Source organism: Artemia sp. Qi Xiang Cuo, chromosome 15 (assembly GCF_049724085.1).
Source record: "Artemia sp. Qi Xiang Cuo chromosome 15, ASM4972408v1, whole genome shotgun sequence".
NCBI lineage: Eukaryota > Metazoa > Arthropoda > Branchiopoda > Anostraca > Artemiidae > Artemia > Artemia sp. Qi Xiang Cuo.
In genome coordinates this window covers 63,272,871-63,287,477 of record NC_142808.1, presented here as the reverse complement: position 1 = coordinate 63,287,477, position 14,607 = coordinate 63,272,871, and the positions used below count along the sequence as shown (strand labels likewise).

The window sequence follows — 14,607 nt, the reverse complement described above, 5'->3', positions numbered from 1 at the left end:
ACAACAAGGGAAATGACTTTTTTGCATGAGAAGTCCTTTTCTAGAAGGACTAGGGGGTGCCCAGAGCATCATGGAGAGGTGTGTAATAGCTCATTCAAAAGGGATTTAAATTTGTAAGTGCCCTTTTTAAGTGACCAAAAATATTGGAGGGCAAATAGCCCCCTTCCCTACAGGCCCTCCCCCCCCCCCCAATTAGTCCTATAAAAATTTTGAGATTAAGTTAAAAAACGTAAAAAAAAATTCATCTGACACTCGCCAAAAGTTACAAAAACGCGTTTAAAAAAAACTGCCTAGTGAAAAAAATTAACATCTGACGCTGAGTCAGAAATGTTAACTATTATTTCGGTTCGTCTTAAAAGTAAAACTTTATCGTGAAAAGAAAGTTATGGTGATTTCGAAAAAAAGCCTCACACCCCTCGAAAATGGCGTCATATCAAAATGAAAAGTGTACCATTGGAATCAAAATGGTCAAAACCTTGTGCAGGAAAGTTACAGTCCCCCTCCCTGAACAACAAGGAAAATCACTTTTTTGTATCGGTAGCATTGAGATCTGTCTCCCGTTCTTTTTTTTTCAACAGGTCTAGCGGGCTACCAGAACATCATAAAGAGATTCTTAATGGCTGATTCAGAAGCTATTTTTCATATCTACGTTATTTTTATAAATTCTGCCATATGCAAGTGCCATATGGCACTCAAATGGCACTTTTTGTGCTATTTCTACCAGAACATCGTTGGTAGATCTTGAATAGCTCATATAAAAGATATCGCACATATCTATTTCTTTCATATAAATTCCATCATCATCAAGTTCAAAATGGCACTAAAAACGGCACTTTTGGTGTCGTGTCTCAAGTGGAAAAGCTGCACTGTAAAAAAAAAAATTATTTCCAACACGATGTTTTGCTTGAATAAAAAACAGTCAAAAAAAAAAATCAAATGTTTATATTGAAACCGCGACTCGTTTATTGAAGTCCACCAAATTAGGAAAATTATTAAGTTTTATGTACTTTTCAGTAGAAAAAATGCAATTTTCATCGTAAATAGACTATATTAATCAACACGGTTTGAACTTCAACAGTAGTTTGAAGTTTCTTGCATATCATTTTGACTATAGGACCATTGAAAGTAATATGTTCAGTATAAGTTCAATTCAAATATTTGAATTATAGCAGAAAAGAGGGAATGGTAATTGAATTTTGAGTATGAAAAGATAATTATAAAAATAAGGAAATATATTTGTACTTTGAAACAAGTTTAGCTCTCTTATCTTCAAAATGAACACACGGAAATTTATGTACAAAAATTACCTTTTAACGTTTACAATCGCTTTTTTTGTGCTAAATACATTTTTTGCGAGGTTTTGTGGGTAAACAGTCTCTTAAGATGCTACCCTTATCATAAAAGTACTAATGGGAAAAATATATGGTTTTTCTTAACTCAATTTTTTCTAATTAAGAACGAAAATCCTTTTGTGGGAACAACTTATGTTTTTGCGATGAACGTCATTTTTGTAATGAGACCCAAAAAGCGTTTAAAAAAAAAATCCCCTGGATTTTCCATAAATATGCTGCTTTCGCTGAATAGCCAAGTAAGCAAATATATCGAAGAAAAGAAGACGCCTGCAAGGGTATTTCAGTCCTTTACATACACATAAAGGAACCAAAAGTTTCCCCAAAAAAGAGAATTTTCTAAAATGGTGCAGATTTCAACTGTACTCAGAAATACTACACTTTAATAGTATGAATCGTGCTTCAAAAGCTCATGTTTGCTACAGGATTAATTAAAAAATAGGACGTTGGCCCAGTAAGTTTATCAAACAGTTCATAGTGTTAAACTGTAATTAACGAACGACTCAGCTCAATTGTAACCGAAAATCAAAAATGAAATTTTGATAACAATTGATAAGAATAGGGTTTTTATGCAGATTGCAAATATATAAATTTCATTGCGTTTAATATCTACCCACCAAAGGCTCCAAGCCTCAGAAGAAAAAGGGATTTTGATGGATTAAGGGATTTTGAAAACAGGGAGCCTGATTCACGAAAAAGGGAGAAACACGCCCCAAAAAGTCAAAAAATCTTAAATGTAAATTAGACCTTCAGATTCAGCGTATCAGAAAATGTTATTGTGGGGGTTATGATCTTCTATCTGCACAAACGTGGAATTTAGGTTTTTGCCAGAAGACTGATCACGGATTCGTTTCTATTTGTTGTTCTTTGTTCTAGTGTCCTTTTTAAGAGACCGTAAAGATTGGAGGGCAACTAAACCTCCTCCCAACACCTAATTTGTCGCTTACTTTGTTTTCGAATGCTATGATTTGAGATCAATTTGACAAACAAAGAATCATCTCCTTCAACTACCAACAAATGTATAATATTGGAATATAATATTGCCTATTCATTGGAAAAGGCACTTGTTTCATTTTTAAAAGTCGGGGAAACAACCGAAAGTGCACTTTGTGGGAAGGTGCCATCAAGTAAAATTTATAAAAAGTGATTAAATATAAATATAAGCTTTTAATGAGCCCTTAAAAGGCTTTCTTTTGTTACAGTAGCCATCTAGTTTCTGCTACTCAGTTGGTGACTTATAAGATCCTTTCTTCATTGTGGCGTTTTCAGGCAAAGTGGACCGAGTAAAAACCGTTTTTTGCTCATTGGAAAACAAACGTTCCTGAAAAAAAATTTAATGTTTTGCGAAGCACGGATAGTGAACTTTATGTTACAGACTAAAATATGTTATATAATATAATTATAGACTAATATATAATAGAGTATAATATAATTATAGACTAATATATGTTATATATCTTCCCCTAAGAGTTTATTTTTTTTACAATGTCAATGACAACAGGGGAATTGCTTGTGCCGCTAGTGAGGGAACATTTGAATCAGGTGGCGATATTGTTTTAGTTTTTCCGTGAGGGATGACTAAATAGTCCACTAAGTCCACTAATAGCTTTGATAAAAAGATTCCTGTCTGAGCAAAATCAAAAGTTATTCTGTATTTTTTTTTAATAGAAACTAACTGATTTTATTATAATTCAAATTAACCTGAGATCAAATTTAGACTATGATTTTTCAAAGGAAATTGTTAGGTCTGGTAATTATCAGATTTATCAGACCTAAATAGTCCACTAAGTGGATAGATCCCCTCCCATCTAAAATAAAGACAGAAAACATGCGTAATGACCAGGAAAAATTCTGCTTGATTTAAAAGGAATATTAAAGGGAATATTAATTTTTGTGAGGCTGATTCATCCACTAGTGAGGGATGACTAAGGATGACTAAGGTGAATGATTTTAGAATACAAGTAAATTTACCAAGATTTTGAAGTTTTGAAGGGAAAAGGACTGAGCCCAAACACATCATTCACGAAGTTTTCAGATTCAGCTTTGGTGACAAGGTATACATGCACAGTCGCAGTAACGTCAATAGAATTTAGTTTTAGACTAGGCATAGAGACCAGATAAAAATCTTGCTTTTAAAAACAGCTTTTGTCAATTACAGCCAAAAAACAAAAAACGCACTTTCTGTCGGATCGATCGCATATCTTTTACCGTTTTCTGGTAATTCCAGGTGGCAGAAAGGAGCCAGTAAATCAAACCTATGCGCCTGCGTCCGATATCCCAGAGCGGGAACAGAATGAACGAGCCGTTGAATCCATTAAGCATTATACAAAGGTAAGTTGCACTAAATTGTTGTCGGCCGGGTGTAAAGGGGATCTTAGAGAGACCTTGGGCTCTTTGGCTTTTCACTCATTCTAAGTCAAGATTAAAGTTATTACTGTAGTTTTAGAGTTGGATATCCATCGGGAGCCCTAAGGGAAATAATGGAAATAAGCCAGTAATAGGAAAGTTATCGCCAGCTCAGCACTCATATTGCATGCTTAGTCAAAATATATTCTTCCAAACGAAGGGTGAGCAGGAGATGAAAAAATAAATATTTTAATGATTGCTCCTTCATTTACCAATATTTTACCACTCTTTCAAATGTAATCACACAGAAACAGAGGAACTACTTGCAACGTTATTATAGCTCAAAACAGTTTTTATTGGCTGAAAATTTCATACAAAAACCCAGGAGGACCAATCAGATCTCAAAAAGGTGGGGGTTTCTTTTCTGACATGAGCTTAAGGAATAAGATGATTGCTGTCTTCTTGAAAGATATAGAGCAAAGAAATTAAATGAATGTCTTTACTAAGGAGTTACAGGAAAGAAATCTCTCTTTTTCTCTTGGTGTAATTCTGTTGACCATGATCGTCACCTTCTTCCTGTCCTACCTTTTTTTTTATTCACTACTAAATGGTATTAATTGGATAATATATACCTGATTTTTCGGGGGAGGGTGAAGATGATGGTCTTCCACTGAAATTGGGGGAAAAAACTCTAATGCCACCAGAGTAATCTGGCGGTACCCCAAAAGTCAGTGCAACTTCTACGGGCCACGGATTTCTGCTTTTCCCGTCTCTGGACGTTTACACAACCGTCAGGGTTCTCTGGGGGCTTACACAACCGTCAGGGTTCTCTGGCAAGTATACTTTCCGCGTGGTTTTCGTGTGTCATACTATTTGGCCTCAGGTACCATAAAGATCAAACTCCCCCAATTCCCCCCTCAAGGAAAGATCTCTGGCTTAGTATACGATCTATACCAAGCTAATCTAATGTCAGTCTCGCTGTAGGCTGCCGATCCTACCTAAGCCAATCAAAATAGGTCAAAGATATAAAGGAAGATTTCTTATCTGTATTCACAACAAAATATATATATATATATATATATCAGAACTCAAAAACGGAACTAAAGATAAATCTCCTACAATTAACGAATACACTTTAGGACACGCTTTGCGCGCGCACGCATGACCAAAGGCGCTGAATGGCCGAGTCAAGTTAAACTCCCAGCATTCTTTGAAGCTATAAATTTAAGCTGTATGAGTCATTGCTCACCTGGCTTTTTCAGACACTAGCTAATTGGGTGTATCCCATTTGAGCGCTTTCCCATTTGAGCGCCATGGCTCGCAAATGGGAATTTCCTATTTGCGCGCCGTATTTTAATTAGTTCAGTTGTGTCCCATTTGAGCGCCAGATAATATTTTGCGTTTCCTCTTCATGTTGAAAATCGCTCTTCTCTTATCCAAGTCCGAAATTGAACTGAACTGAGCTAACAATCTTGCACCCTCTTATAACATTTACTTCGAGCGCCCATTAATCCTAATTTACGATGCAAGGTCAGGTGACCTAATTGCGTAAGCGATTGCACAACCGTTTACCCACAAAATGCAATAGGATTTAGTGTGGGGGCATATTTTTTTACCCTCTTATAACAAGTATTTAATGATGCCAGGAACAATATTTCTGGTTAGTATTAATAAGTCAGTTTGACAATGAAGAGCTCCAAGAATAAACAACTGCTAGAACACGACGGTTTCGTCTACAGATTCGATAAGCCGATTTCTGGAGGAAGAAAGAAGAGCTGGAGATGCATGAAGAAGGGATGTCTTCAGTGGATTCATCAGTGGCTTCAGGACTGTCATTAGTGGATTCCTTCAGATGTCTCGTAATAAAAGATTTCCCGGGGTTTAGACATTGAAGATAAATGAAGTTCTTCATAAGAAGGGCATTTTTCTGAAACAAAAGGGGCCAACTAATTTTTAGGGACTTTTTTCAAATAGACTACAAAGTGGTTTCAGATTGGCTAAAAGGGCTTATTGCACTGACTTACTGACTGTAAACTTGTTTCTGATTCGTAGTTAGTTTGAACATTTGTATACTATTTGAAGTTCTTTTGTTATGTTGCTTACGTTACGGAATGGCACATGGGACCAGGGTAATAAAAAAAAACTATTTGGATAAGACGTTCCTGAAAAAAAAAATAGAATTTTGATAGAAGAAAGCCCCGAGGTTCATCCCTCCCCTCACCTGAACTAAATCCTTGTCATGTTTACTCCGTGAATAATGTTTTGCATTAAGTCGGACAATTACAAAAAAAACATACCACTTCTCATCTTGTGATTCGCTGACAGTTGAGCCAAAAGAGCAAACGAAAGATCACTTTTGTATAAGTACGCATTAAAATTATTAAAAAGGTTCTTTCATTTCATTGATTTACATCTATGATACGTTCTCATCAGCCAATCAGATTATTGCTTACAGTCCTGCATTTTATAACCCTATTAATAAAAAAAAAACTTTTGCACACAATAAGTTTTTCAAAAAAAACGAAAGAACTCCATTAAACCAAAAAAGAACAAAAATGGAATAAGATATTCTACCAAGCATACAACTACCATAAATCAGTATTAATAAATAAAAAAACCCAAAACAAACAGAAATTAAAATAAGTCAAACTCAAAACGAGCAGAAATTAATCTGAGTAGGGTTCTAAACACTGCTTTCTAACAGCCAGAATATAATTTGTACTTTACCGAAAAAATTCTTTTAAATTTTTTAACTTTTATAACTTTAAGAAATCAAAAATTAATTTTTGAATAGAAGGTTTAGAACCTACTCAGATTAATTTCTGCTCGTTTTGAGTTTGACTTATTTTAATACTTTCTTTCAAATGTTTTCAATTTTTTTTTAATGTTTTCACTTTTATAACCTTAAGAAATCAAAAATTAATTAAGATTTTAAGGAATAAATATCGGCATATGTATATAAAACTGACAACGAAATTTTTTTTTGTAAATTAATTTGAATTTTTTCAGTAAAGTACAAATTATATTGTGGCTGTTAGAAAGCAAAAACTTATTTTGTGTGAAAAGTTTTTTTGATTAATTTCTGTTTGTTTTATATTGACGTAGTCTTTTTCAGAGAGAAATACTGAGCCTCTTCTGAAGTTAAACAACCAATAGCTATCTCAAAATTTTGATTGGATATGTTTGGGGAAAAGGTGGGCGTCGGAGGGAGGTTAGCTGCCCTCCAAACTCGACTATTAGGACACTAAACCTTTGAATGTCCAATGAATTGAGCTATTTTACGAATGAGCTCTTTTAATTCTCTGGGGAGCTCTGGGGGGGTTTATCCTCAAATACATAATTTCCAGAACTTTCAACTACGTTGAACAAATTTAGGGGGGGGTTAGTTGCTCTCCTTTGACTTTCGACTATTAAAAAGGGAACTAGCCCTTTCAACTTCCAATCAAATGAGCCCTTTTTGAAGTTACTACAACAAAACTTTCTATTAAAACCTTATATGCTCCTAGGGCATAACTTACAACCCTTGCCCTGAGGGCTCCGAGGTGGTTATCATCCTCAAATTCTTAATTTCCAGAACTTTCAAGCTCTGGAAACTTGGGTGTGAGAGGGGGGTTAGTTGCCCTCAAATCCCTTTCGACAATTAAAAAGTGTACTAGCCCTTTGAATTTCCAATCAAATGCGCCCTTTTTCAAATTTCTACGACAAAGATTTCAATAAAAACCTTATATGCCTTCAGGTCATAACTCATAACCCTTGCCCTGAAGACTGTAGGGGGAGTTTCCTGCTCAAAAATATAATTTGCAGTACTTTCAACTGCCTTGAAAAAATTGCTTTCTCGAAATTTTGATTGTATGTGTTTGGGGAAATGGTGGCCGTGGAAGGGGAGGTAGTTGCCCTCCAATCACTTTTGACTATTAAAAAGGTCACTGGCCCTTTCAATTTCCAATCGAATGAGCCCTTTTTGAAGGTTCAACGACAATAATCTCTATAAGAACCTTATATGCCCCCAGGGCATAGCTTACAACCCTTGCCCTAGGGGCTGTGGGGGTTTTCATCCTCAAAGACCTAATGTCCAAAACTTTCAACTACGTTGAACAAAATGGTTATCTCAAAATTTTTATTGGATGTGTTTGGGGAAAAGGTGGGCGTGAGAGGGGGGTTAGTTACCCTCCAATCACTTTCGACCATTAAAAAAGGGCATTAGCCCTTTGAGTTTCCAATCAAATGAGCCCTTTTTGAAGTTTCTACGACAACTCCTTCGATACGAAGTGCCCTGGTCTAAGGAAAAAATTAATAATACATTGTGCTAACATCGTTCTTTACTTAGGCAGCGCGATTACGCTGCCTATGATTGGCTCTCCTGTTTGAGCTTTTAAACCAGGCAAAAGAACATGAAGCCAAATTCTAACTGATTGGCTCTAATTTTTAAAATAACAAGCCAATTAAATGAGTGAAAGCTTATTTTTTATTTTAGGAAGATTTACCGCAAGTAGTCCCTCTTTGTCTGTAACCCAATAATGTTGAACTGTCCTTTGAGATACAAATCGAACTACAAATTGAAGACCGAATTTCGGAATAAATCCGAATCAATGCAACATTTAAATGCCTAAAAATTGGCCGTGCTAGTCAATACTAGATTAAACCAATTAAGCCAAATTGAACCAGATTGAACCAAAATAGATCGTGCCAGTCTGTACTAAATTTAATATTTAGAACGAGCTAAGATAAATAATGACGAAAAGTGAGGAAGATTTTAATTAAAAAAAAAATTGCTATGTTATTTTTTGAGCAAGTTTGTTTTCTTTTTATATTGTATTGTACATATTGTACATGTAACTTTAGTGTTAATAGATTGTACAACCTTGATATTGTTTTCACAAATTCATAATTATCTTTTCTATTTTTTTGTGAGATAGGATGAAGTTTCGAAAAAGAATTATATAATGATTACAACTCCCATTAATAAAATTTCTATATTATGTATTTGAGAGAAAAAAAAAACAAAAAAAAATTGTCGTCGTTGAAGAGAAAATTCATTTTTCCTAGTCCTGTCACCGTTCATTCAATAGAGCCTTTATAATCCCTAAACGTGTTTCTAGTTCTGCCCAGCAATTTCCATTTACAAATCTACTATTCAATCAAACAAAATAGTCTCCAGTGTTGAGCTAGCCACAAGTTTCTGCACGCTGTACAACAATGTAACAAACTTGATAATATAATTTAATCTTTCAACTTTTAACCAATTTACTTTAATTACCCATTTTTTTTCTTCTAATTTTTTTTTCAGTGTCACTTTAGTTTCTTTTTTTATTCTTTTGGTCCTTAACAAGTTCCCTTTTAGGATCTTTATTGTTATTCATGTTTGCGTTATGTTTTTATTCGAATAAATTGAATAAATGGAATTTCGAATAGGGGCTGAAAATATAATGCAATAAACTTAGTAGAATAAAAGATAAGAAGATGTACGTAGATAAAAAAGATAATATTCTATTTAGAAGGTTGTTCTTACTAGCAGAAAAATCAATTTTGTTTCACATAAAAAAACAGAAATAAAAAAATTTAGCTCAATTACATTCATGTATCAATGGTAAATTAAGCAGATGCATAAAAAGAACAGTCAAAAAGGACGAGAAACAGTCAAGTGAAAATAATAAATGACAAACTGATAATCGGTCAAAAGTTAAATTAAAGAAGAGAATTTTCTGAATATTCAAATTAAATTAGGGGAAAAGTAGCAAAAAGTGAAACATAATTTATAATAGGTTAAAATCTTATTCCATACTGCCTACGTATCTGAAATTCTTTGATGTTTTCCTATGAGATAAGGTACGTGTTGGTCTACCAAGCCATTCCTAAGATATTAAAAAATGCATTATTTGGCTTGGATGCGTCAGGACATCGACACGTCACGACCACTACCGTCAGGACACCGACAAAATCTGTCAGAACCACCAACCGTCAGGACATCGACAGTCATAACATCGACACGACAGGACAATGACAAAATCCGTCATAACATCTAAAATTGTAAAACAAGTTTTTTGGGATTTAGGGGAGAAAAGGTACCTAGGTTATGTTAGGTTACGTATTTAATATATGCAATGCTTTGCTCCCCCCCCCCCCCCTGATGTGGTAATATATAGCCGAAACTTTTATATGCTTATTACTATTATATAAACTTATAATTTTTTTGTCGATGTCCGGACGGATTTTGTCGATGTCCTGACGTGCCGATGTTATGACTGTCGACGTTCTGACGGTTAGTGGTTCTGACGGATTTTCCTTGTTGACAAAATGACGCTTAGTGCTTGTGACGGTTAGATGAAATGGTAGAACCCCTATTTGGCTAACCACTTTCGACTTTTCTGAAGAAAATTACTATCTGAAAATTACATAACCATTTATTGGGAATTTTTGGGGTTTGTACCGAAAAAAGTCGCATTGGAAAGGGGCTGGTTGCCTTCCAATCACCTTCGATTCTCAAAAAGGACACAAAAACTTTCAGGTTGTAATCGAATGACCCCTGCCCAAGTTTCTACCACCCCTTCCATAAAAATGAACTTCCAACCCCGTTTTTCAGTAAAACATACTTAAGGTATAGTGCAGCTATCGAAAATTAAAGCCATTTTGAGTAGTGCTCGTAGACTTTAATTGGATGCTAAAATTAGGATCAGCAGCTGCTTCCGCAGTGGCATTCAAAAGGCTTTATGCTACAAAACATACATGTTAAAGGAGAATGGATAACTTTCGAAATTCATTGTATGTTTTTGACTGTTTAAAATTCCTCTTTGTAATTTTTCTCTATTTGTGCGAGAAAGACTCTTTTAAGGGTTCAGTATGATAATAAAAATAGGTTATAAAAAATAATAAATGATTAAAGTAAATTCAATATCAAAAGTTCCATTTAACTTGTTTTACAATGACTGAGAAAAGGGAAATATTGCCGTTAGAAAAAAAATTTCTCAAATATCTTTAAAAACTAGACACATAAAAAGTGGATTATTTATTTTTATTACCTACAAGAGTTTACCTCTGTAGTATACCTCTATTTTTATACTCTGGTGTATTTTGGAATACTCAATTTTTAAAAAAATTTAATAAATTGAATTTTTTTAAAGAAGTTATTTTTATTAAGAAAAAAGTAGGTGACATTAGATAAATTATGAGATATTTTTAAAGACAGTTTGAAGGCCACCGAGAGGAGAAGAGGTGGGATATAAAAAAAAAAGAAAAAAAAAAGGAATATAAACAAACAAACGTACAACCTATCGCAGAGTAATAAGAAAAGAGGAGAAAAAAAAACACAAAACAAGAATATAAACTCCAAGCAACGACACGAAAGGCAGAAAACAACTACTATCAAAAAAAGAAAAAACCAAAACACAGGCTCATTCGAGTATAGAGGTCATTCGAGTATAGGAGTCAACCTTTTTGTAGCATTTGCATTATCTGGAAGCAACACTTTTTTGACATGATAAATGCATAAACAATTTACAATATTTGAAAAGGATGCTAAAATCTAAAATTCTAACTCTGTATATATTTGAATTGAACATATAACACATTCCAGAAAAAGCAGAAATATCTAATTATCTTGAGACCAGAATAAGATATCTGAACGCAGATATTTTGTTTAATCAGGTGTGTTATAAGTGAAAATTTTAATAACAAGCAGTGGCGGATCCGGGGAGGGGGGGGTGATGGGAGCTTGCACCCCCCCCCCCCAACATAGTCTAAAGTAGTGTAATTTACGTAATTAACGCAAGTTTGAGTTAGTTAAACTTGCTCCTAACGCAAGTTTGTCGGATCAACCTATTTTGTGACCCCCCCCCCCTAAAAAATCCTGGATACGCCACTGATAACAAGTGTCCTTTAATGTCATCTGAAATCGCAGTAGCTGGTATGTATGTCAAGATTAAAGCCCTTAGACTAAGTATATTTGCCCTTTGTTGCAGCCCGTGCATCAAACTTATGAACCTGCGAGGGATATTGACAGAAAGTCAGAACTTGCTCGTGAAGGAATGAGTACTGCTGACTCAACAATAGACAAAACAGGGCTGGATTTCGAAAGATACCGTGGAGCTGGCTCAGGAGCTCTCCGTCAACGCATCCTTCAAGAGGGGCAAGAAGGGAAAGAACCAGCTGAAAGGGTAAGGGCGGAATTTCCTATGACAATTGACAATATTCTATTTCCTATGCAGTTAAGTTTGATTACAGTCTTTTAAATCAATGCAATGCAATACACCGTACAATGATATTCTTCTTCTTCTTCAATAGGTTGTGGCGCTGTTCAAAATGTTTTTTCGGGTTTTTCTCCAAATGAGTTACTGATGAGTAGGAGAATTTCGCTCTCAGGCCACAAATTTTGATTAGGATTCTCTAACGCTTTAATTGGTAGATGAAAGTCCAGAATACGATCTAGGGACCAAACCAATGCTGCGTATATTTCCTAGTGATTTTCGATGTGAACTTCATGGCCATGTTTTATTATATAGCAGAAATAATTGTTAAGTAAAAGATCTGGAGTCGAACTTGCCTGCCATGACAAAATCAAAGAAGAAAATCTTGAAAAACAACAGGTCTATGGCCAGAAGGAAGAAATAGAAGAAAAATCACACGAATTTTTTTCCTATATACATCAATGCATCCTCAGTGTTTAAAAGGACAGAATCTAAACCGTGAACAATTTTTACAAAGTGAAATCTAAAATCATAAAAAGTGAAAAATTGAAAATCAAACCAATATACACAATTGCTACTCCATGAAGAAACCAAGGAAGTAGAATATATTACTACAATGACGCGCTCTTCTAACATCACAACCAGGGTTGTTACCACTTGTGATTTATCACTATTTCTAGTGATTTTTATATTACCTAAACAAAAAAAAATCACTAAATTAGCACATAAATCACTAGATTGTTGAAGAAATCACTAAAATCTAATGATTTTTCCAACGGGTGGCAACCCTGATCACAACTGCAACGTAGAAGTAGTCATTGTTGTGCTATCATAGAGTTTGTCAAGCTAACGCTCTATGTTTCCCGATTTTTTTTTTTATTCTTGGCTATTCTGTGGTAAAATTGAATAATCGAAATGACCCTGCTGAAAATTTTTTGCCTTAGACAAAGGAAGAGCACATTTGTGATTCTGTTAAGAAGAGCAGAAGAGCACATCTGTGATTCTAGTGTAGGAAGTTAATGTTGCCATGAAAATTGTGGGAGAACAAGTTGAACACCTTCCTTGAAGTAGAAGAAAGAGGTTTAGTTGCACCAATTCGTGAAAATATGAAGTACGAAATAAAATATCTAGTTGGGGGTGGTATTTTGGTTTTCTCTGACTATTTTTAAATGGAAAACGCCAAAGAAGGACATTTTCGAAATCTAAGGAGGTTTCTTTTTAGGCTATTCGGGTTTCTCAATTTTTTAATAAAAATAGAAAAGGGTATTTACAAAATCATGGTGCCCCTGACGTCAAACTGGTATGTAATACGGTTTCGATTAAAATAAGATCGAAATATTGAAGACGGGTAAAACTTTTAACAAGACAGTGAGCTTCGAAATATTTTTTTAAAGGTTTCTTGTGGAAGTAAAGAGCCAAGTTGAAACTTAAAATCGAACAATCTACAGTAGTACCTCGAATAAACTGACTCGTGTAATTTTCCAATTCCCTTAGAAATCTAAAAACTAGTGCTTTACTGAAAACACAAAACCCACTCCCAAAAAAAAAGGACGTTCAATTTGGAGCTGAAAATCCCATAATTATTATGAAAAAAAAGACTAATTTACAAGGCTCTATACCGATTATGAAATTGATAATTTTTGGTATACAATTATAACTGCAAAATTCGAGCATGTTCAGTATTCAATAAGGCGCAAGTTTCAAGTTGTCTAATGTGTGAAGCAATAATTTTGTTCCTTTTAATTTTAGATTTTTCCCTACTTCTTTGTGAAAAACTTAGTTTTTTAGGCTGATTTCTGATCGTTTTATTCTTTTCCAGAATAGACGATAAACATTAAAAAAAGGGATCTGTTTAATATGGGGAATCAAACTTATGAAGTCTTTAGAATTTTTTGTTAAAATAGGATATTAAATATAGGAATTAAATATAGGTTTTATTTCCTACCCCCTTAAGCTGGCAACACAGCTAAACACTTGTTTAGTTCTCACCTACCGGGGGGGATTGGATGGGGAGTATACAAGAAGGGGGCTTGTAATCCTTCGGTTAAGGGTTTTCTACAATGAAGAATATGATGGTTCGCTTTTTATCCTTCCCAGCCTTTTCCACTCCAGAAATAGTACCAAAAAGTGCCATTTTCGGTATCATATGGCGCTCAACGATGGAGGCATTCAGACAAATTTACATGAGGCCCATAGTGAAAAGTGAAGCCTCCTCATGTAAGGAATAATTTCTGTTAGTTTTAAGTTTTGATGTTGCTCCTCTCTTTCAATTGAAAATACTCGGTTTCTCATTTGATGACATGCTGACATAGAAACTTTTTTGTTTTCTAGCTTCCCCTTCTCAGTTTATTAACATGCCAGTACAATATTTTACAATTATGCCGTTATCTTCTAGATCTTCGGCAATTTTATTCATGGCCTCCATTTCATATCTCCTTAGTTCGTAAGTAGAGATGCCTCAGAAGGTCCCAGGACTCACCCCTGCTGCCACCTACAATTTAGTTTAATGCTGTCAGAACACCATATATGTGCATAGAGTCATTAGTGAGAATGATTGCGTAATCGGTCAATGACCTCTTTCTCCAGGTGTGTTTTTGGCACGCTCTCAGCGAATGTTATGCCGTCCAGGAATTTGGAGCACCTGTGCTGACAGTCATTAATCAAATTGTTTCCAGGGACTGTCTGACAGATGACGTCAAGTTAATTATTGTCTTTGGAGTTCGAAGAGAACT

The 14,607-nt window shown here is 34.8% G+C and overlaps 1 protein-coding gene across 4 annotated transcripts in view; it reads left to right on the top strand.

The window, feature by feature from the left end:
- The window catches only part of LOC148943977 (uncharacterized), a 117,589-nt gene that overhangs the window by 60,810 nt on the left and 42,172 nt on the right, over positions 1–14,607 (top strand). For 3 of the 4 annotated variants that reach the window (XM_089101551.1, XM_089101548.1, XM_089101550.1), the window contains 2 exons: positions 3,577–3,680; positions 11,651–11,845. In XM_089101551.1, coding sequence (XP_088957677.1) covers positions 3,577–3,680; positions 11,651–11,845 — 299 coding nt within the window. The remainder of the gene's footprint in view (positions 1–3,576; positions 3,681–11,650; positions 11,846–14,607) is intronic. The other variant, XM_089101549.1, reaches the window with a different exon arrangement.